The sequence below is a fragment of the Astatotilapia calliptera genome, chromosome 6 (genome assembly GCF_964374335.1).
Source record: "Astatotilapia calliptera chromosome 6, fAstCal68.1, whole genome shotgun sequence".
NCBI lineage: Eukaryota > Metazoa > Chordata > Actinopteri > Cichliformes > Cichlidae > Astatotilapia > Astatotilapia calliptera.
Window position 1 is genome coordinate 35510628 of NC_137427.1, and position 24023 is coordinate 35534650.

The following is a 24023-nucleotide window of genomic DNA, read 5'->3' on the forward strand; positions in this document are numbered from 1 at the left end:
ACTGGACATAAATAGCTTGTTACATAAATATACTACAGGAAATGTATAACTAACTAGGTAGCTCATTCTCTTATTTATTTATTTATTTATTTATTACAATTCTTTCATTAACAATGTAACACATTTTGAAACAGCATCAGAGGTTTAATGTACCAATTTCATGTCCTAAATGTTCCCAATACAAACAAAGGCAGTGGAACTCCAAGCACATATTTTTAAAATAAAACACAAAATAAAACACACACATAAAGGTTTGACTTCATGATTATTTTGACTATGCTTAATGTTTTCAATATTATTTTTATATTATTTTGTTTTGATTATTTTTTTTTATCACTGCGTTATGTAGCTGGGAAAAAACGTTATAGTTTACCTAATGAAGCTTTTGATCCAGAGAAGAAAATGATGTCAGGAGCTACAGGGGATCTGGTGTGTTCACCTGCATGTTCTGTCATTGTGACAAAATGCTGTTACCATAGAAACTGATTTTATTTTTATTCTTTTTTTGGGGAGTATTTTACTAATCTTTGTCCATTAAGCTAGTTTAACCATTTTATTGGGGGGCAGTGTCAAATTTGAAGCCTTCAATCAAAGTAACACCTTTTTTCACATTCATAGGCCAGTCGGTAATAAATTCTACAGCTGTCCCGCAAAATTTAAAGCATACAAACTATTTACCGGGAAAAATCTTGGAATACACATATTTTGATCACATTAAAATTTGATATTCACACTGGAACTTGTTAAATTATTATAGTTGTCTAGTGACTCTTAAAATAATTGAAGAATCTTTGAAACGTACCAGCCAGGTGACTTTCAATGAGTCCGGATCCATGATGAGCCAGCCAGCTTTGCTGTTATGACGAAACACAAGTACAAACGACTCAGAAGTCGTTTGTACTGTCGCTTTCTAGTAAATTCCGCTTTCTGTAGAAATATTCTCCAAAAGTTATCTTTCCACAAGCTGAGTTTGGAGCAGGTCAAGACAAGTTCACGAGCCAGCACAAAAGAACGAATGGAACGTTGTGGAAGTGCATTTAAACACTCGCCTTGGTTACGGTTGCCAACTGCGTGTGCACGTAATAAAACTATAAGAATGGAGCTCACTGCAATGTAATTTACAGTTAATTTATGGTCATTTATAGTTACTGCCTTTTCACCCTTTATGTGGGATGTAATATAAGCACGTAGGTATAGGTATATCCAGAAATAAACATAGATATTAGAAAGCAGCAAATCCGTAACTGAGATGTTTGCTTGAGTGAATAACATTAGCATATAGCTCATGGTAATATTACATCTTCACATTTTTCTTATCGAAGCTAACAATAACTTAGCGTTCTCGCTACTCACCATGCTGTAAAACAGGTATATGTTAGCAATGACAACATTTAACAGATATTAAAATGCTAGCCGCGCTAATTAGCCTTAGGATTGCTTGAGGTCTTGTTTTCAGCTCTAGTGGTCATAAGCGAACTTAGGCCTGTGCCAACCTTGAACACGAACATATAGCATATAGCAAGACCCCATAACGATAACTGACCTTTGACCTCTTCTCAAGATTAATCTTCAGGTCAAAGAGATAATGCTATATACAGCTATTTTAACACTATGTTTCTTACTGCCATTGTCTGACATAATATCCTTGAATCTTTTTCTAATTCAACACTTAATATAAACACTGCATGTTTATTTAAAAATTAAGAATTAAAAACGCTCCTTGTAATGCCAACTTTTGTTTTCAAATGTAAATAAAGTATATCAACTAACATACTGGACACTGTTCTGCTGAACAACACACATATTACGAATATTGTAGCTGGTGTTTTTTAGTAATTTATTATTTTATTTGTCATACAATTTAAAACTTTAATAACCTTTTCAATAAAACAAAGTATCAGATGTAATTATTCTGAAACTAAGTCTAAGCTTCCCATAACTTTTTATTGCAAGTTACATTACTGACATAATAAACATAAAATGTTTGTATTGTTCATCCACAAGTGCAGTCTCTGGCTCAAACAACACAGAAGCTTGGTGTGTTTGTTTCTCAGTCCAGGCATTACTGCTTGAATGCCTGTCATGAATTTAGGTAATTCAAATGCAATTGCCTAAAGAAAGTCTTTTACATTGTCTCAACTTCCCTTAAGCTGTACTGGGCTGGAGATGCAATGAAAGTAAAGAAGAGAAAACAATGTACAACGAGGGAAAAAAATAACCAACTATATACATGGTGTATGCGTAAGAAACATTGAAACAGAAACATTGTGGGTGTATACAAGGGCAGTTATATAATAAAATAAATAGGGGTGAAATGGTAAATGGTCTGTATTTGTATAGCGCTTTTCTAGTCCCTAAGGACCCCAAAACACTATACATCCAGTCATCCACCCACTGGTGATGGCAAGCTACATTGTAGCCACAGCCACCCTGGGACGCACTGACAGAGGCGAGGCTGCCGGACACTGGCGCCACCGGGCCTTCTGACCACCACCAGTAGGCAACAGGTGAAGTGTCTTGCCCAAGGACACGACGACCGAGCCTGTCTAAGCCAGGTCTCGAACCGGCAACCTTCCGATTACAAGGCGACCTCCCAACTCTTGAGCCACGATCGCTGGCTGGATGGAGGGGCTATGGTCGTTTAGGGTGGTAATACCACTGAGATACCACTGAGACCAAAATATTGCACAGGACCATAAATATTGCACACACTAGAGATATGGCACATGAGCCTAAAATATTGCACAAAACATGGAAAGACTGAGATATTGCACATAGCTAATCAATAGCAGCATCACAGTGGATGAACTGGGGAAGTCAGTTCATACTTTTAGTCTGCATTAAGAGTTCTGACAGCACATGGGAAGAAGCTGTTCTTATTTTCTTCAATCAGTAATGAATAGTAAGATGTTCTAGCTTTATGGAGGGCTTTTTTAATAAAGCAGGCTAAATGATGATCTACTACATTTTTGCACACCATTTCATCTCCAGCTTACGAGTTATCTGTTAAATGTTCCGTTTCTATGTCGTATGTTAAAACAAGATCTAGAGTGTGATTAAAGTGGTGGTGGGGGGGGGGGGTTATTTTACTTTTTGAGAGAAGCCAGTTGAGTCTGATAACAGATTACACGCTGTCATTTTGAGCAATACAAATAATAAAACATTTTAACTGTCAGATAATTTCAAATGCAACAAACATCAGTATCATTATTTCATATTCTGTATAGTTTTTCATATTTATATCCTGTTCATAGCTTGTACTCACTACAGCCTGTACATACTTATAGTTATAGAATATTCACAACATACTTCATACCGTGTACATTATAACATACCATAATAGACCCATTTCTGTAATATACTTACATATCTATCCATCCATTCGCTTATTCTTTTCAGGGTCGCGGGAGGCGCTGGAGCCTATCCCAGCTGTCATAGGGCGAAAGGCGGGGTACAACCTGGACAGGTCGCCAGTCTGTCGCAGGGACAACACACAGGGACAGACAACCATTCACACCTAGTGGCAATTTGAATTATCCAATTAACCTATCCCCACAAGCTGCATGTCTTTGGACAGTGGGAGGAAGCCGGAGTACCCGGAGAGAACCCACGCAAACACGGGGAGAACATGCAAACTCCACACAGAAAGACCCCAGCCTGATGTTGGAATTGAACTCAGGACCTTCTTGCTGTGCGGCAACAGTGCTAACCACCGTGCCACCGTGCTGCCTCTTTTTTTTTTTTACCCATTCACACACACATTCACACACTGGTGATGGCAAGCTACATTGTAGCCACATATCTATATTATTGCTATTATATATTGTAATATATCTATATCACTAAAGCACTTCTGGATGGATGCAAACTGCATTTCGTTGCCCTGTACCTGTGCATGTGCAATGACAATAAAGTTGAATTCTAATTCTAATTCTAATTCTAAACACGAGCCCCACCCCCCACCCCCATCCCTATGTGATTGTGGAATATATATGCAGATGATGTTGTTTTGGTCCTGTCAAATCCTGAGCGATCTGTTCCTGTACTATTAGATCTGGTGAGGTTGTTTGTTATACAATTAACTGGTAGAAGATTGAGTTTGTGGCTTTAACTGCAAACCTGGATGTTGATTTCTTGAAAACTTTGCTTTTTAAAATTACAGACAATAATAATTAAATGCACTTAAGAACAGGACGCAGCAACACTACATATGAGCGGGTGGAGGGAGGTTTGGGGTCTTCACTCACCCCCGTTCTGTTAACCGTCTGGGCAGGGGGACTGGGAGGAGGTGCTGGCCGTCAGATTGGGGTCTGGGATGCGGGGCCTCCCTGCTGCTGCAGATAAGGAGGCGGTTTGCTTTCCTCCACCCCAGAGAGAAGGGTTACATCTCCTGGGTCCGGGTCCGGTTTGCCCCTCTGAGGGCGGGGGTACCTGGACCTGAGATATAGAGTTAGACTCTTTGTGTCTGTCTCCACGTCGGGTGAGTTTGTGTATATGGGGGTGGGAATGCACCGTCTGTGTTTATATGTCAGCTTGGGTCTTAGACTCCACCTCTCTGGGAACATCTCAGGCTCTCCGAGGTTTGGAGGCCTATCTCCCCTCACTGCACTCCCTGCCAGTGGCTGATGCCCTCAGACGTTGGTGTGTTGGTGGTTCTTGGTGTCTGGGGCTGAGCGCTCATGTATGTGCCGACTCACTCCTGGTGGCCAACTGGCAGGGCCTGGCGCCCGTGGCCCGGCTGGGCCCCTTCCGGGAGGTGGGGTGCACTCAGGCCTCTAGCCTCTGGGCCTGAGGCCCAATTCTCTCTGGCACAGCTGGCTGCCGGCAGATCCCGCGGGCACGCCACTGCAACTCCCTCTGGCCTCTGCTCTGTGGCTGCTGGGTGACCTCTCGTTTAGGGCTCTCCTCAGCTCTTCCCAGGAGGGTGGCACGGTTGCACCCCTGGTGGTCCTCCTTGGGTCCTCGTATTCTGGGGCCTCTGAATGTCTGGGGGCTCCCCACACTCCCTAGCAGATCGTTACATGGAGAAACCTTTTGAATACAAGCATGCTGATCCACACAGGTGTGCACACAGGTGTGCACACAGGCGGACCCACGGGTTTTCACAGACACAAACTACACCTTTCTTGGCTGCTACCTCAAAGCACATTGTGCGCTGTCGATCTTCCGTACCTTTCTCACCATCTCTTCTCCCCTCTATTTTTCTTTCTCCCCCTCTCTTTCTTTCATTCTTTCTCCCTGTCTTATCCCCCAGTCATGTCTGTCCCGTCTGTAACAACCGAAAATCAAATCAAATAAATACATATTTATAATTTAAAAAGAAAGAAAGAAAGAAAATATTTTTGGCAGACGATCACTTTTTGGAGTGAATATTTGTCAACATTATGACTCTTCCGACAGAGCAGTACAGCTGTATTCATAGAGTGTGTGTCTGTGTGCAGTCATGTCATGCCACCAAGCCGGGCATGTTGAATGTCCACCTGGTCCCGCACACACATGATGACGTTGGCTGGCTCAAGACTGTGGACCAGTACTTCTATGGAGGTCAGTGTGACACATACAGAACACTGTGAAGCTATTAGCCAACCTCCTGCTCTGTGTTTACTCTGTCAAATGTTTGCATATGTTTCTATTTACTCTAGTAGTTCTGCTGATGCAAGTAAATCTGCTCTATTGACTGGTACTAAATATCTTCCTGATTGCTGCTACAAGTGATTGTGGGTCTTGTGACCAGCAGCGTTATCCTCCTGCTTTAAAGCCCTATTATGTGTTTTAATGGTGGTTCATTCACATGATCTCTGGATTTGATTTGAATGTGAACTGGAGTGACAGCCATCACTCATGTTCGAACTACTCTCTGTTGTTGGGGCTGTGCGAAATGTGGAAATGTATCGTTTTTTTTTCTTTTTTTTGTGTCCTGTCTGGCACTGTAGCAATCAGAATTATTGTCTGAAGGCCAAGAAAAATGCCCAACAGATTTACTTTCCCAAGTGGGCCTTTTGCTATACTGGCCCACTTGATTGTCATAGTTTATTTGATCTTTATTAGTTATTTTTATTCTAAGATATTGTAATCAGACCAGACTGGACTCGGGGATGGGAAAGAAAAACAAGAAGAAAAGTTCAGAAGAAAGTTAACAGAAGGAGAGGGAAAGAAAAAGGAGAAAAGAGATAGAGAGAAAAGACAATGAAAATCTGCTGCATCACCTTTTTTTTCTCTTTTTCTTTTCCTGGTTCACCTGTTGAGAAAGAAAAAAGAAAACAAGCAGAAGAAGACTAGAGCAATAGAATAAACAACATCATGATGATCTATGGCAATATAACAGTAAATACTAAATGTTAAACAATTTTTGTGCAGCACGTACGATCGACAGCACACAGTGTGCTTTAAGGTAGGAGCCAAAAAGGGTGTAGTTTGTGTGTGTGAGCACTCGTGTGTACACCTGTGAGCATGAGCGCACTTGTTTTTAAAAGGTTCCTTCATGTAATGATCTGCTAGAGGGTGTGGGGAACCACAGCCCCGTCCTCCAGGGCATGAAGCAGGTATGGAGGAGATCAAGACTCCAGACATCCAGAGGCCCTCAGAGCACAAGAGACCAAGAAAGACCAACAGAGGGGCAGCTGTGCCACTATCCCAGAAAGAGCTGAGGAGAGTCCCAGATGAGGGGTCACTCAGCAGCTGTGGAGCAGAAGCCAGGGGGGTTTGCAGTGACCTGCCCGTGAGCTCCGCCGGCAGCCAGCTGTGCCAGAGTGACCGAGCCCCAGGCCGAGAGGCCGAGGGCACCCCACCCCCGAAGTGGCCCGAGCCACTGTCGAAATGTATCAGAAGACGATATTAAAACACCTTCGTTTCATTTTATACTCTGTCGTGTATTTCACGCTGCCTCATAATGTACTGTTTACTGCAACAGTTTACTTCTTCATTGCTTTAGAGTTTTATGCTTTTAGTGCAAGCTTGCATATTTTAATGTCACATGTTGTTTATAGTAAGTTGTAAGGCCAGGTGTTGTGCAGGTGACCATCATCTGATATTGATTTCCAGTCTGGGTTAATATGTAAGCAGAACTCATCTGCAATGAGGGTGGTTTGTATGGGCATATGCATGAATGCAGATGAGCACATATACTTTCTTGCTGTTAAGATACGTTAGTGTAAATAAATATTTTTCAAACTGTGACACACAGCAACTAAATTCTGACCACTTCTTGAAGCATTGACAAAATAACGTCTCTTTTGTCCTAAATCTGTGCACATTTGTGCGCGTAGATCGTAATGACATCCAGCACGCTGGTGTTCAGTACATCCTGGACTCAGTTGTGGATCAGTTGTGGAAGAATCCAGATAGGAGGTTCATCTATGTGGAGACGGCCTTTTTCTACCACTGGTGGAAGAGTCAGAGCTCCAGCATGCAGCAGACAGTCAAACAGCTGGTTAATGAAGGTAAATACCCATTCAGTACTATACAGCTGCGTTAAGTGTTTCAGTGCATCCTTACCAAAAGCTGCTCCTCCCGCAGGCCGTCTGGAATTTGTGAATGGTGGTTGGTGTATGAGCGACGAGGCTGCCACACACTACAGCGCCGTCATTGACCAGATGACCATTGGTCTGAGGTTCCTTAATGAGACTTTTGGAGCCTGTGGCCATCCCCGCGTCGCCTGGCACATCGACCCCTTTGGCCACGCCCGGGAACACGCCTCCATGTTTGCACAGGTAGCATAGCTCTTTATGTTTATTCTTCGAGTTTTGCACGAGTCACACTTCAGAATTGCTCAGCTCATTCACTGTCACACTTTCAAACGTTGGCCTTGTTTAATATCAGCAGTATAGGGCAGAATAGAAGGATGAGCATAACTGGTCACCTTAAGGAAGGCCTGATTTCTAGTGAGACTTAAAATGGGAGAATTTATCAGTTAAAGAAGAGAGTTGAGGCTAATTAGAGTTAGAAGGTAGCACTCACGTCGAGAAAGACTCTCCGTTTTCTCATTACAAATTTTTGGCTGTATCGTCATTATCAGATTTGCTGCTCTGCAATGAATCAAATGGGCTTATTTCCAGAATGCTGCATTATTACATGAAGGCACAATTTAGTTCACTGGCTTTCCATTTGACTTTCCTTTAACCATTAACTGTGTGTCTTTTGCTGCAGATGGGATTCGATGGCTTCTTCTTTGGTCGTCTAGACTATCAAGACCGGGCTCGCAGGATGAGGAATAAGGAGCAGGAGCTTCTATGGAGAGCCTCCGACAGCCTTACTCCTCCAATGGCTGACCTCTTTACTGGTATGCAAAGTTTCTTTCTTCATCCCTTTATGTTAATGACTTCTGGACTCAGCAACAGGACGGTGTCACATTATTTTTTAACCGCTTGCCCCCGTTAACCAACAGGGATCCTTCCTAATGGCTACAACCCTCCTGAGGGCTTCTGCTGGGACCAGCTCTGCAGTGACCCACCTATCAGAGACGATCCTGATCTTGAAGACTATAATGTTGATGATGTGGTGGGACGCTTCCTCGTCATCGCCAACAGTCAGGTTGGACACAACTCCACACTGGCGCACAGAGACACTGATTTATCAGTCACGTGGTGTTCTTAACACCGCATGTTTAACTAACACTACGAAAAAAATGCTCATGTTAAATCAACGCTTTCTGATTTAGAAAAAGAGGAAGCAGAAGGGATGCTGTGCTTTTTATCCCAGCCCATATACAGCTGTGACTAGCTAACATGACATGTAAAATTTCAGTAGGAACCTCTTGTTTCAAGTAATGTCAGCATATCTTCATGCAGGTCCCCATAATTTTTTTCTCAACCTGTCTGGTTTTATTTTATGAACCTGTCATGATCACAATAATAAAGACATCTACAGATAGTGTAATGCAATGTCCTCCTTTAATAATCCGCATTCACCACTTTAGCCATCATATAAATGTGCTTTGAATAGTGTGAGGTGACGGAGCCGGTTGGGAGTTCGGTTTCAGGTTCGGTGGAGTTGCTGGAGGAATGGGATCGGGCGTCCAGCGCGGCCAGCGACTGCAGCATGCTCAGCAGGCTGTTGGAGGAGGGCAGCTGCAGGTATTTCTCCGGGATGTAGCCCACCTGTCCGCTACGGTTTCTGGCCTGGAAACACAGACAATGCACACAGACGATGACAACAGCCAAAAATGTTTCAACAGGAAAACTCCTAATGAGAAAAAATAAAATTAGATGTAAAGAGTAGGGCTGTAACAATATCACTGCATCGTCGCCAGAATTTAATAACAGCCACAAAGAGAATAATAGGAGAGCTTTTGTTCTCTCTTCCTGAATTAACGAGAAATCTAAAATCCTAAACAAGCCTCTGCTGAATTCATGAAGCTTGATTTCATGAACACCGGTGGCCTCCCCTTCCGCTGCTTACTTATTTTCATTCAGATTGAAAACACTCAGAGGTATTGGGATCTCTGTTGGGGCATGCTGTGGGGAATCACAGCACTAAAACAGATCTATATAAATGATATTGCTCACATTTTTATGTATGATTATATTCATTAAAATAAATACCCCATTAAAACACTATATCTGTATATGAAAAGATAATCACCTAAGTAAATATACATAAAATATTGGCTCAACACGTGGAGATGGTCTGTGCCTCCTGAGCCACTGCTCATAAAGGCTAACAGGGACAAAAACAAATACAGTAGCAGTGTTAAGTTCAAGCATTGAGTGCAAATGTACGGTTTTCTGTGTTTTTTTGTTTTGTTTTTTTTCATAGAAATGTTTTGTTTTGGTTTGTTTTTTTTGTTGTCCGGTTTGGATCTTTAGCAATCAGAATTGTTGTCTGAAGGCCAAGAAAGATGCCAAGTGGATTTACTTTACCAAGTGGATCATCATGGCCTTGCCATATTGGTCCATTTGATTGACCTTTATTATAATTATGTATTTATTTTATTTTTGTTTTTTAAAGACGGGACAGACATGACTGGGGGATAGGACAGGGAGAAAGAATGACACAATAAATAAACAATAAACAATAAACTAGCTAACAATAGATACTTTTTTAATTTCACCTGCTGAGAATGAAAAAAGAAAACAAGCAGAAGAAAACGAGAGCAATAGAATAAACAACATCACGATGATATATGGGAATATAACTGTAAATACTAAATATTAAACATTACTGTGCAGCACGTAAGATCGACAGCGCACAGTGTGCTTTGAGGTAGGAGCCAAAAAGGGTGTAAAACACCAGTCAGTGTCACGCCGCCGGGTATATCAACTTCTCTTTTAAGCTGTGCTTTCTGCTTCATGCTCCGTGCCCACGCATGTAACAAGGGCTGCTACAAAGCCCTTTAAAACAGGAAGTAGCATGTGCTGCAGTGAGCTTGAATGGTGTCCCAATGCGCTGAGCAAGCACAGTGCAAGCATGCTAGCCAGGTGTGGTGCGTGATGATAAAGTGGTGACTAAAACTCTATAAAGGACATAACTAATATAACAGCAGGTCAGGGTTACTCTTACAATTTTCTCTGGTAAGAAGTCAAAATCCTTCATATAGAACTCTGAAGTTACCTGGAGAGATGAGATCCTGCTTCATAGTACAGGCCTCAGGGCAACATTTCAAAGTTAACGTGCAAAACAATCAATATATGTATTTGTATGTAACTGACAAAAAAAAGGAGAGAAAAGCGTCCAAACACTTCTTGTGTCATTCCAGAGTTGAGGTCGCAGGTTATGGTGCCACCACTGGACTAGCTAATGAGAAAAGAAGGAAGATGATTTTTAACAAATTTGTTGTATTAAGAAAAAAGAAAACAAACCATCCAAACTGTTACTTTATTAGTAAAGAGATGTTGCAGATATTTGTACTGAAATTGTATTTTGCTTCATTTCTAATGTGTTCAAAGCAAAAACAAGCTTTTCCTGTGAGCTCAGACCATTTTATTTCTTTCTGCTGCATTTCTGCATAAAATACAAATCTGCATCATTTTTAAAAAAGTGCTTTAAGCTGAACTAATTGTCCCTTTTTTCTAGAACCTGGTGAATCACCCTCTCTTCACTGTGCAGAGACTGAGGTTGTCAGCTGTACAGAGCTCAATGATATTTTACAGAAATAATTCCCCGAGGTCCACCGAGTCAGGAGCTATCAGCACTGGTTCTGTGGACAAAGTCCTGGGAAAGATATATGTCGAGTGAGTTTGCATGATCCCTCAGCTCACAGCTGCATTTATTAAACATTCAAAATACAGAAAGATTTTATAAACCTGGGAAACTGTATTTCTGTCTTGCAGGGAGACTCTGGTGGAGGAGTGGTTCATAATGGCAGGATTTATGGGGTCTCTTCTTTTGTGGGAGATCCAGACTTTGTATGCAGAGCACCGGCTGCCTTCATGGACCTCTGTGATCCTGAGTATGCAGATTGGATCAGGAAAACTATCAACCCATAAAAAGCTGTGAGGTGTGGATAACTGTAAACAAGCTGAAATAAATAATCTTTTAGAGTTTAGCTTTGGTTTCTTTTATTCTCTTTGATATAAGCAGTAGAGGATTTCAGAATTTCTGTGTTATTTGCCAAAAGACGTTTTTTCAGCTGCACCCACACACAGTTTCTTTAGATAACTTCAACTGCAGAAAGTAAAAGCTCAGCATTAAGTTTCAAATGCAGTTTTAAAGATAATAATATGGAGTCCCTGAAGAAAACACCCGTCAATAGAAAAAGCTGCAAAATCCTGCAAAATGTAACAGAAGTTGAATAAAACACAACGGAAATAGAAAAAAATGCAACAAGGCTGAAAAACTGAACAAACAAACAAAAAACAAACACAAATTACAACAGAAATAATAACAACGATATAAAAAAAATAGAAGTAGAAAAAAAACATTCTCATCCTAAAACTTGGTGACAAAGTGGAACATGGTAAGGAAACACTCACTTAAGTGCTGTCATTACTCAAAGGTTCCTGATAATCATGCATGAAGTGATTTCTGGAGGGGAATGAAACTTAACTGAACTGCTCCCTGTGACATTTTGACCTGTCAAACGCAGGCGTAACTCCTGTTATTCATTGTTGTATTGCAGGTCTGCTGTGCACGACGTCTGTGAATCTGAGTAATTTGGTACAGATGAAGGAATAAGACTGCTCAGATGCTTTGGGTGTCACGTAATGATCCCTCAGGTTTGGGTGTCTTTGGTGCCCTTTGATTTCAATCTACCTGCACATTGAACAGAAATCCTGCCATGACAGAACACACTAATGCCTTTTCAAGGGAGAACCGATCCTAATCTGAGCTGTCAGCCCCAAGTTCTCTGCAGTCATCAAATCAAGCATAATCTGGTTTGAACAGGCTCCCTGCCTCACTGCAAAAGCCTTTTTACCAGCTGCTGTTTGACAAATTGCAAAGCCTCTGAAGAGACTTTAGAAAGGGGGAAAAAGGATACGAAGAAAAAGCTGAACAAAAAGCTATCCATGCACTGTTTAACATTTCACTTGGAGCTTATTGACTGTATTCTATCTGTGGATTGCATTATAGCTTCTCTGAGAGCTTTGCTCCCTGAAGATTTTATGATCTGTGAACACTGAGTCTCTCTTGTGGCTGTAAACCAGTCTGCTCAGCATGGCACTGCATGGCAGAGTTTCTCTCCATTTTTTTGAATCACCTTTGCTCAGTTGTGCTCCTAACTGGTCTCCTGAGTTTGGCTGTATTCCTGGACTTTGCCCTTTAGTTACTCTTCAGTCTCTTTGACACACAGGCTGCCAAATTTGAAATAACATTTTTAGTTTTGGAAAAAGAAGAGCGTGTCTAGCAAATTCTTGCACATCCTTGTTCTTAAATAGCACTTTTCTACTCAAGCACTCAAAGTACTTTATACACCTCATTCACCCATTCATACAAGCACTTTTCTGTACCTAAGTTCTTTCTATCTAACATTCATACTCTGATGGACACGTGAAAGAGCAGTTTGGGGTTCAGTATCGTGTCCAAGGATACTTTGAGATACAGATCAGATCAGGCAGCGATCGAACCTCCAACCTTCTGATCGGTACTAATTGGACGTTTGCTGCTGCACATGTAGCATCACAGCTTAGAAGATGGTGGTGTGGAAATGTGTTTCCCATTAACAATTGACTAAGAAACTCTTAGTCAAGGGTTAACGTCACTAATGTCAGTATTTTCACTGATCTTCATTAGATTAGATAAACATTGTGCCTTAAACCTGAGCTGTACAGGAAAATAGATTTCTGATACACATGTACATAAACAAATAAAGAGAGATGTTTCCCACCTGCTGAGAAGACAACAAATGCATAACCTGATTACCACCATTAATCTCACATCCACTGATTTCTGGCACCTATAAGTGAGATTGAGTTCACTGTCCTGCTGTCTTGGCCTTTAGGAGAACACAGTGAGACAGATGAAGCTTGCACCAGATGGTGGGAACACAATGATCGTGGTCTTAGACACAGCATCCACACTCTGTACATGATAGTGTGTGTGTGGTGCTGTTTGCAGGAACTTGATGAGGCTTTGCTTAAGTGGAAATCCACTGATGTTCAAGCCCCAGGGAAGTGGGCGGGGGGGATAGGACCTCTGGGGCCCTCTTCCTGATGGAGCCCTACCTGACTCCTTTCACTGCTAAAGCAAGAATGGTGCCACAGCTCATTGAAACAATACTTCATTTCATCAGAATCTTCAAATGATTGTGTTAAAAACAACCGTCCAGTGTACTTGCATGGCAAACATCGTGAATAGATATTCAAGAAGAGCCTCTTAAAGATGAAGGTCTGTGTCTCTTGACCTAAACACATAATCCAGTTAAATCTGATTTATGTTTATTAATGCCCCTCACACTGTAACTTAAAGTAATAAATCGGTCACTGATTAATTACAGAAGTACGTCTGTGAGCATAAAGATTTAAGCCTTGGACCATCAGGATAAAATGTGGTTGGGAAACTTAACAAGCTTTGATAAAACTTCATCAGTAGCTCAAGCAAGACCTCAAAACCTTCGATCACCACGGGTGGTTAGCAGACTGTGGTTGTACCATGCAGCCTAACAACATGCAGTAAATTGCAGGTTAAAGCAGTCTGCTTACACATTGTTAAACGAGGGAAGGGAACTAATGTGGCTGTCACATTACCCTTTTGTCCCATTTCATCCCAGGACTTGATTCAATTGCTGCTCACTTTCTACAATACTTAAAACTGATCAGTAGGACCTGAAACTGCAAACATTCAAACATTCAGGCCAACAATCAGTTGGTGAACATATTAATCTACTACAATTAGCAAAAATGAATAAATAAACAGAAGAAAGTTGGAGTGATATCAGAGTCATGCAAGTTTTTGACCAGCAGGTTAAACTCATGCAAATTAGCTTCATCCAGGCTCATGAAAACACTGTCCTGCTTATAAACAGCAGATCATTTGTGTCAGTGTCAGGATGGTTTATATTTGAGCTTTTAGTTCACACAGAACAATTTTTATTAATTGTTTTTAGCGATTACGAAAGTCTGTGAATCCCCAAATTGTTCAGTTGTTCTCTTTGCTCCCCATGAGGTCACTTTCACCATGTGACAAAAACAACACCCCACTCTACACACTCGGGCCACCAGCAACTTTCTAAATCCTCAATAAAAAGCTGACAGGTTGCAATGATGTTCCAAATAACCTATTAAGAAAACAACTAAATACACAGAAAATGTTATGAAACTTGGTTTATTTTATATCTCATAGTTTTAAATGATGCAATAAAAATATTTATAAAACATCACAAACTGTAATATTTTACAAATGCTTACGTCCTGCTGATGCAATGGAGACATCTTCCAGTGACAGTCTTCATCAGTGTGAGTGTGAGGAGGATCCTAAACCCACCGACACAGAAGTGCATGTTCACAACTCCCTCTGTGCAGGCGGGGTCAGGACCCTCCTCACCTAGGGTGAGGAGGGTTGGTGCTGTGGCCAGTCAGGTATGAAGTGCTGAGAGTGGATCTTTGGTCCTCTGTGCAGCTCTGTCCACTCTCAGCTGCCCTGCAAAGCAATAACACAAGAAAGACGTCATTTTAACACAAAACAGCATTTTCATTGTTGGTAGCTGCAGTATGTTGTTAAAAAAACTATTTTAAACCCAACGTATACACATGAAAAATATAAATAAAGCTAAACCTACAGTGCTGCTGACATAGGATGATGATTTATACCAACTATTGGAAGAATTTTGTCTTCAATACAGTTTGTTGTCAATGTGAGGTGATAACTTACATAGTTGGAACACAGCACCACTCTCCCGTTTTTCACTTGGTCATCCATCCTTCTCATCGGGTTGGTCGGGGTAAGGCTGTCTTCTGGGTGGGGTGTTTGCTCCATCTTGGACGTAACTGGAAGTAATAACAACTAAAAAACTACCTTTAATTCACAATGTAATATTAATATTAATGTCACATATCAAGAAAAAAAAGAAATACATTTCACATGTGCGAGTCACATGTTCATATATCTGTAAAAACAAAAACACAAAGGCAAAGTTTAAAAACACATTCTAACATAAACTAATCAGAGTCACTGTCATCCATGGAAAGGCTAAAAGGCCTCTCCCAGAAACGTCTGACTCCAAAACTACCTGAGGATGTTGAAGGGGCATCAAACTGGTCACTCACCTTGCACCTCTTTGCACTTACCTCTTCGGTGCAGATGTCTTCTCTGCTTCTCTTTTCTGAGGAAGGAGCAGCAGAGAGATCAGCTGAGGAAGCAGATGACAGAGCAGCTGAGAAAGGAGCAGCAGAGGGAGCGGCTGAGAAAGGAGCAGCAGAGGGAGTAGCTGAGGAAGGAGCAGCAGAGGGAGCAGCTGAGGAAGGAGCAGCAGAGGGAGCAGCTGAGGAAGAAGCAGCAGAGGGAGCAGCTGAGGAGGGAGCAGCAGAGAGAGCAGCTGATGAAGGAGCAGCAGAGGGAGCAGCTGAGGAAGAAGCAGCAGAGGGAGCAGCTGAGGAAGGAGCAGCAGAGGGAGCAGCTGAGGAAGGAGCAGCTGGGGGAGGAGCAGCTGGGGGAGGAGCAGCTGGGGGAGGAGCAGCTGGCGGATCACCAACCTGGGCAACAACTCGAGGGAAGAATGGGGCATTGGCCTGGCCGAAAGGCGGCATGGGGATGGGGGCAGCACCTGGAGCAATAGGACGTTGCCAATCGTGCCAAAACGGCTCTGGAGGGTGCTCCCGGATGAGAGGGGAATCATCTCTCTCATCCATGGTGTCATACCCAGAGTCATCGCTAAGCCAATCCCCCCACTCTTCTGAGTCGTTCCAGTCAGATGAATTGTCAGTCTGTTCACTCACCTCTTCATCGTCTATAGGTAGGTAGGGGGGGTACTCACCATACTCACCTTGCTGTTCACCATCATCAGCATCTGGTGCTTCATGAGAAGAGGGTGAGGGTGAGAAAGGGATAAAATACCTACCATACTCACCTTGCTGTTCACTGTCATCAGCATCTGGTGCTTCATGAGATAAGGGTGAGGATGAGAGAGGGATAAAATACTCACCATACTCACCTTCGCTGATACGCTGGGTATCAGTGTCCTGAGCTTCACCAGAAGAGGTGGTGCTCTGGAGACTGTCATCCAGGATCCTGATGACTTCAGGAAGGCCTTCTTCTGCAGGGCGTTCAACCACATAGTCAAGACGCCCTGTGAGGAAACAATTTTTAAAATAACATTAGGAATGTAATAGACACCCAGTGTTAAAGCAACAGACCTACATCTGTTAGTTTGAGCAGAGGATGAGAGAAAAGCATTTTATGTCAGACTGAATGACACTTCTACTTGTTCAATCTTTAAGTCAAGTTTTTTAATAGAAGACCACCAAACCTCCACCAAGGCAGCTCACTCTGTGTACTTTTAAGGTGACACTATATCAGGAGTGGGCAATCTCAGTCCACGAGGGCCGGTGTCCCTGCAGGTTTTAGATGTGTCCTCGAACCAACACAGCTGATTTAAATGGCTAAATTAGCTCCTCAACATGTCCTGAAGTTCTCCAGAGGCCTGGTAACGAACTAATCATGTGATTCAGGTGTGTTGACCCAAGGTGAGATCTAAAACTTGCAGGGACACCGGCCCTCGTGGACTGAGATTGCCCACCCCTGCACTATATTGACACTATAAATGTCACTGTATTTTGTGTACATTCAATTTGTTTTATTTGTTCTTTGTAAGCCTTTATGCAAACACTATGTTGGAATAGGTAATGGATAATAGGTATTGATTTGTAAATAGCCGGACATGAGTAACTTATTATATAAATATACTACAGTACATTTATAACTAACCATGCAGCTCATTCTCCTGTTTTATTTACAATTCACGATGTCACACATTTTGAAAAAAGCTCATAGGTTAAATATGTGGATGCAAACCATAATGTAACATTTAGACCACATGTACCAATCGCATGTCCTAAATATAAAAAAAAACAAAAACAAATTATATATATATATATATATATATATATATATATATATATATATATATATATATATATATATATATATATATATATATATATATATTTGTTTTTTTATTTGTTTTTTTTTTAAATAAAAACACAACCTCCTTGGCAAGAGTAAAAATTGCACACACAAAGCTCTGCAGGTATGTCTGAAAATGATGGTCAAGTGAAAAACAAACAAACAGAAACTCTTAACCCAGAATCCACATTTTTAGAAATGTGCACAAGGACTGTATCTGCCATAAGGACAGGTACATCTAATCTGTGGTAAACATGCTATCACTGTGTAAATATCCCTGTGTACAATATCTCTCTCTGCTATCTAATAAGGTTAAAAGCATTACCGTAACAGAAGATAGGTCTTAATGCCATTATTACTACTGTTTTCATATTCTTTTGATATTATTTTATTTGCATTTTTTTATCTTTGTGTTTTGCAGCAGAGAAAAAATATAGTTTATGTCAATAAAGCCTTTGATCCGGAGAAGAAAAGGATGTCAGGAGGGGACCTGGATCTGTGTGTTTATGCCTGCGTGTTCTGACCCGTGACATCTTGAAGATGCCGTTACCACAGAAACTGATTTTTGGGCATTTTACAAATTTTAGTCCATTAAGCTATTTTTAACCATTTCATTTTAAAGAAAAGTGTCAAATTTGAAGCCTTCAAGTCAAAGTAACACCTTTTTTTCATATTCATACACCAGTCGTTAATAATTTCTACACCTCTCCCGGAAAATTTAAAACATACAAACAATTTACAGGAAACAGACTTGAAATACACATATTTGATCACGTTAAAACTTGATATTCACACTGGAACTTGTTAAATTATTACAGTAATTTACATTTAAAGAAATTTTCACACTTACCTGCAGCGAAGTCCAGGTGACAGTCGGGGAGTCCGGGTCCACGGCGAGCCATCTTCAAACTTGAAAAACAAAAACAAGTACAAACGATCCACAGATGAAGTACTTGTTATGCGTTCAAGTTATATCCGCTTTTAGTGAAATAGTTTGCAAAACTTAGCTTTCCACAGGCTGAGGTTGGAGCAGGTCGAAACAAGTCCACGAGCAAGTGTAAACAGACGTTTGGAACCTTGTGCAGCATTTATATACCCTCGGCGGCCATGGTTACGGTTGTCAACGTGTACACGTGCACGGGATAGAACTATCCGGTTGTCCAGTCTGACCTCACTAGCCTGTCTGGGTCTAAACTCTGCTGCAGGTCCATATATCAAACGATCACTATGGCATTACTGAGAGTTGAAAAACTGTCTAAAGTCTTTCATCTTTAATAAAATGATCAGCGTTCTGCTCTACCAGGTGTAACAATTGAGTTTAACATCCAGGCATCCATGAAAACGGAATTTATGGCATTTAACAGAGAAGTTAGCAGGGAGTTAGCTCGCTAGCTTCTATCTAAATACAATATAGCATGTCCTGACTGCAGGTTTTGGAAACAAATTCAAACGTACAGCTCTGCTATCACTTCCAGCATAAATGAAGACAGAAAACTAAACAGCAGTGACGTTTGTAGGGTTACTGAAGTTGGGCTAGCTGGTATATAATGATGTGCTACGTGACCGCTAGCGACACAGCTATGTTAGCGTAATATAAACAAGCTAACTTTTTTCCACTCGATAAAAGTTAATGTGAGTGTTCTCGGTGGTCAGGAACAAATGTAATCGCATGGCAGGATGCTGTAAAAGGACCAAACTTCAGCCAGGAGGACAACTGAGATAATCCATCCACAATACGAGGTTAGTCATTCATATACTGCTGCATGGGCTGGGCTGTAGTTACATCCTAAGGTTTTAAAAACTGAGCTTAAATAAATGATTAGCGGTAATAAAAGCCGAGGGAGGTCAACAGTGGTCGCTGACTGTTTTAGGAGCTTTTTGAGATCAAATAGAAGAAAATACATAACATTAAACATGTTAACAATACAAAAGCCATATTAAACGCAGACTACTTTAGACCCGGAAGTAGGATTCGTGTGTCATCACTGAACAGCTAAATTCGTAGGAATGTTTTAGCTTATTATTTGGATAACCACCGTCATTACAATAACTTAAATTTGTAGTCATTTAAAACTCACAGGCCTACAATCAGCTGGCCTATATAAAAAACAAAAACAAAATTTGAACACAGTGCTGAGCTGCATCTCAAATGAATCTTCCAGCTCTCAGCTGACATGTATCAGAGCCCGATTGATGGATCAGTTGATCAGGATCATTGGCCTGATATAGGTCTATCATAGTGACATGGCTCTTAATCAGTAGGGTTATATATTTCCCGATATGATATATTTTTTTAAAGAACATAATGTGGATTGTTTTTATTTGTTAGCTGTATGGGCAGCATTTTTGTGTATGTGATCCCTTTTCTTAAATTACATTTGCTATATACACATATTTTGCTCTCTTAGTATTTTTAGAACCTGACTAATACTGAAAACTTTAGGGTGATACTGATAAAAAGGAGTTAAAAATTTAGATACTGATACATTGGTCGATACTCTTTTTACAGATAGTATACAGATTACAGAACTTAGAATGTATACAGAAATTCATGTTTTTTGCAATGATCGTTCAAAATTGGTTTACATTTGTAAATAAATACAGCAATATATCTGCAAGATTTGACCAAATTCACCACTCTTTTATACTATGCTAAACAATCAAAGATTAGCTCATGTCTAGTTGAATGATGTTTTAAAAATGTGTTTTCCTGTAGTGTTAATCACAGTGATGTTATGAAGTAATGTATGAACCTGACGTATGATAATATTTATCTCTACAGAGGAAACATCCATCGAAGATTGAGCAGTACAATATCACTGTGGCATCAACATCTCGTCAGCGAAAGACCACAGCCACACCAAACAAGCTCTCAGCAAATACACAAGCCAAGTTACCAGACCTGATGTTGAGAGCTGCAAACAAACATGTTCCTCAAGCAACTGTTGACATGCTTGTCATCAATTTCATATGTGAGGGTCTACAGCCAGTGGTAGAACAGCCATCTTTCAAAGAATTGGTTACCACATTACAACCTCAAGCCAAAGTCATCTCCAGACCCACTGTCTGTGCCAGAATCTGTGAAGCTGCTGATCACATGAAGATGACTTTGGTTGCAGCATTGGATAAAGTCAAATTTGTTGCTACCACTACTGATTGTTGGTCAGCTCATCAGAAAAGTTACCTTGGAGTCACATGCCATTGGAGGAAGAGTCCCTGGAAAGAAGATCTGCAGCACCAGCATGCAAAAGATTGAGAGGGTCTCACACATTTGACATGCTTGCTGGTGCGCTTGATGATATCCATTGCCAATACAAGATTAGAGGCAAAGTTGTAAGAACCACAACTGTTAGTGGATCCAACTTTGTCAAGGCCTTCCACATGTTTGGGGCACAAAATGATGCAGATGAAGCTGAAGATGAAGCAGACCCAGAAACTATTGACCTGACTGACCATATTGACTACCATGAGGCAAGTGCAATTCTTGATGAAGACTCTGGTTTGGAGTATCAACTCCCGCCTCATCAGCGATGTGCATGTCACCTGCTAAACCTTGTGGCAACATCTGATGCTGCCCTAGCAGAGAGCATGAATGAAACCTACAAGAGGCTCTCCCGTGCAAGCTTTGCAAAATGCCAGGCCATTTGGAACAAAACTCATTTGGCTAATGAAGTGGTAGAGGACAAGTGTGAACTACAGATCATTCGTCACAATGCAACACAATGGAATTCAACCTACCTTGCCATTGAAAGGATAATACGCATCATTGATGAGAAGGGGGAAAATGCCATCAGGAGCATTTGTGAGGAGTTCAAGGTGAAAATGTGAGTAAAATTGGACACCTACCAATATGGTTGCAAATTTTGTGAATTTTCCTTAATGGATGGTTAAAAACGTGAGCAGACTCTTAATATTAAATCAGAAGATCCCTATTATAGTCATGGTGGGTTTTGTTGTTGTGTCTTACAGGTTGAGTCCTGCAGAAGTTGCATTCCTTAGGGAGTACTGTACCACCATGAAGCCTCTGGTGAAAGCTTCAAACATTCTTCAGTCTGAGTCCACTTCCTTTATGGGATGGCTCCTGCCAGTAATCCAACAACTACTGTCCAAACTTAGCAGGCTGGAGACATCAAGCAAGACATGCGTGCCACTCATCAGAGCCCTGCAAAATGGCCTTCAAAAGCGTTTTGGAGCGATGATGGAGGATCCAGAGTTGGCTGCAGCTGCAGTCCTCTTACCCAAGTTCAAGACTTCCTGGACTGACAGAGCAGATGTAACAGAGGCTGGTAAGGATTCATGTGATCCCATTTTTGTGTGTTTTTACATTTGAACACATGCTTAAGTGAGTATTTCACCTAATACATTGTAAGTTATTGATGGTCTGTCCTGAATACTAAACAATCCTTTTTGAGAATTTGCCGTTTTTAAATTTGTGTTCAGGAATAATCACTGAAATGTAAATAACAAAATTGTGTTATCTACTTGCAATTACAGCCTTGACATACATCAAACAACATCTTGAAACGACAGAGCATGAGAGTGAGGATCAGCAAAGAGAGTCATCTGATGAAGATGAATTCTTCTCCAGACCAATCTCCAGAAGGCTGCAAAGTGCAGTTGAGCTTGATGGTTACCTTGCTTGTGCCACAGACACCATGGAGCTGCTGCACTCCTTCTCAGGTATCAAAAACCTCTCTCTTAAACTGAACACAGCTCTGCCTGCTTCTCTCTTGTTTGTTTATCACACATTTCGAGCCAGAAAGAGGAAAACAGCGGTGGTCGCTCTAAACAACAGCAGCAGGTTAAAGCTTGATCAGCTGCTGTTAGAATTTATTTAATATTGCTTTCTAGTATCAGCTGATGTTCGCTGGAGCCACAGCTGTAACAGCTGCTGGTCATGATATCGGTTTGGATATGTGGTGAGAGGGAAACGTGAAGATGAAACCAGCAGATGTCCTTACTGAATCATCAGAGCTGAACAGGTGATGGAGAAACAGGTTTACCTTTTAGGTGACATGGATGAGTTGAAGGGAAGTTATGAACTGTTTCTGAGAGACAAATAACATCAGGATCCTTTTCTACTGACAGCTGGTAACTGTGCAGGGACGGGTCTAGCAAAGTTTTGCAAGGGTGCAGGTAACCATATACATGCACTGTTTATAAGATTGGGGAAACCTGCAGTCAGCTGAGACTGAAGAAGTCAATTGGATGAGTGACGAAACGTTTTTCCCACAAAACGTAAAGTCCAGATGAACAGAATCAACTTTTGGAGATACTATATAGCTCATGCTAATATCACATCTTCACATTTTTCTTTTTAGAGGTAACAATAACTTTGCATTCTTGCTACTCACCATGCTCTAAAACAGGTATATGTTAGCAATGACAACATTTAACAAATGTTTTTAAAATTCTAGCCGTGCTAATTAGCCTTAGGATTGGTTGAGGTCTGTGAAAGCCTTTGGAACAAAATCAGTCTTGTAAAGCTCACTATTTTCCAGCTGAGCCTATAGCACATTTGTTAAAGTCAGTCCGGATTGTACAGCTTCTAATCAGAAACAATTAAAGTTTGTTTCTTTTTTTCTGCTCATCAATCTTTTTCTGTAACCAGGATACCTGGAAAGTCTTAAATAACTCATGTTAAAATGTTGCAGTGCTGTAGAGTGGGGTCATGTTAACAATCCATTCAAACTTGTGGTCTTCAAGGTCAACTTTATGATTTATTGGTTGAAAATTGACAAAAAGCTTTAGAACTTAGAAACTATCATTCCTACAACTGTGCTGTGTATATGTCACAACATATAGCAGGAACCTATAAAGGTAACTGACCTTTGACCTCTCCTTCAAGAAGGTACATGTAATGTCCACAGTGATTAGACATACTTAATAAAACAGTGTGGGGCACAGAGTATTGTTGTGCATCAGTGTGGAACATGTCAGTAACACTGAGGGTTACACACACTTTGCCAGGTACACCTGTTCACCTGCTCGTTAAACACAAATGTCTAGTGAACCAATCAGACGTCAGCAAATTAAAGTATTTAAGCATACAGACATGTTCATGATGACCTGCTGAAGGTCAAAGCAAGTATCAGAATGGGGGAAAGAGATTGCGTGGTTGTTGGTGCCAGATGGGCTGGTCTGAGTATTTCAGAAACTGCTCATCCAATGAGCTCACAAAATTACCTCCACAGTTTACAGACTGTAGTGGCAATCCAACCAGCAAAAGGCCACCTGAGGGAATTTGAGGTATTTCCAACTCATCCTGGTGATGAGGTCAAACACAACCAGTACTTTTAACATTTTATCAATTATTTACCAAATTAAAAAACAACTTGTGGTAACTTATTTTTTAATTTTGCTGCATACAAGTTGAATGAATGCTTACTGGATCTAGAACACCATTTAGATCATAACAGCTCCTGATCAGGATGAATTTCATTTTCAAATCAAATTTCATGTCGCAGTTTCACAATTTTGTAACATATTATTTCAAAGCTTGCTTATGGGCTTGTTTTGGAGCAGACCAA

General features: G+C 41.0%; 3 protein-coding genes and 1 long non-coding RNA gene across 4 annotated transcripts in view; 3 read left to right on the plus strand and 1 right to left on the minus strand.

The window, feature by feature from the left end:
- Positions 1-24023, minus strand: part of LOC113018417 (F-BAR and double SH3 domains protein 2-like) — a 100788-nt gene that overhangs the window by 56786 nt on the left and 19979 nt on the right. The window lies entirely within an intron of this gene.
- LOC145429153 (lysosomal alpha-mannosidase-like) lies at positions 5466-8592 on the plus strand. Its single transcript, XM_080302196.1, has 5 exons — positions 5466-5544; positions 7266-7439; positions 7516-7709; positions 8146-8278; positions 8384-8592. Exons 1-5 carry the CDS (start codon positions 5466-5468, stop codon positions 8590-8592), a joined length of 789 nt encoding a protein of 262 aa, XP_080158322.1.
- LOC145429581 (uncharacterized) lies at positions 8965-11482 on the plus strand. Its single transcript, XR_013909826.1, has 2 exons — positions 8965-11168; positions 11268-11482. It is a non-coding gene; the product is annotated as an uncharacterized LOC145429581 (long non-coding RNA).
- LOC145429154 (uncharacterized) lies at positions 19790-23123 on the plus strand. The gene is made up of 4 exons (XM_080302197.1): positions 19790-21317; positions 21463-21779; positions 21988-22225; positions 23105-23123. Exons 1-4 carry the CDS (start codon positions 20689-20691, stop codon positions 23121-23123), a joined length of 1203 nt encoding a protein of 400 aa, XP_080158323.1. The 5' UTR covers positions 19790-20688.

Bases quoted from the DNA above. Each gene is read 5' to 3' on its own strand.
- LOC145429153 (XM_080302196.1), top strand. From the start codon at position 5,466: ATGTTGAATGTCCACCTGGTCCCGCACACACATGATGACGTTGGCTGG. The intron at 7,710-8,145 runs GTAGCATAGCTC...CTTTTGCTGCAG, and splicing joins ACGCCTCCATGTTTGCACAG to ATGGGATTCGATGGCTTCTT. The intron at 8,279-8,383 runs GTATGCAAAGTT...GTTAACCAACAG, and splicing joins AATGGCTGACCTCTTTACTG to GGATCCTTCCTAATGGCTAC.
- LOC145429154 (XM_080302197.1), top strand. From the start codon at position 20,689: ATGCCATTGGAGGAAGAGTCCCTGGAAAGAAGATCTGCAGCACCAGCA. The intron at 21,318-21,462 runs GTGAGTAAAATT...TGTGTCTTACAG, and splicing joins GAGGAGTTCAAGGTGAAAAT to GTTGAGTCCTGCAGAAGTTG. The intron at 21,780-21,987 runs GTAAGGATTCAT...TTGCAATTACAG, and splicing joins AGCAGATGTAACAGAGGCTG to CCTTGACATACATCAAACAA.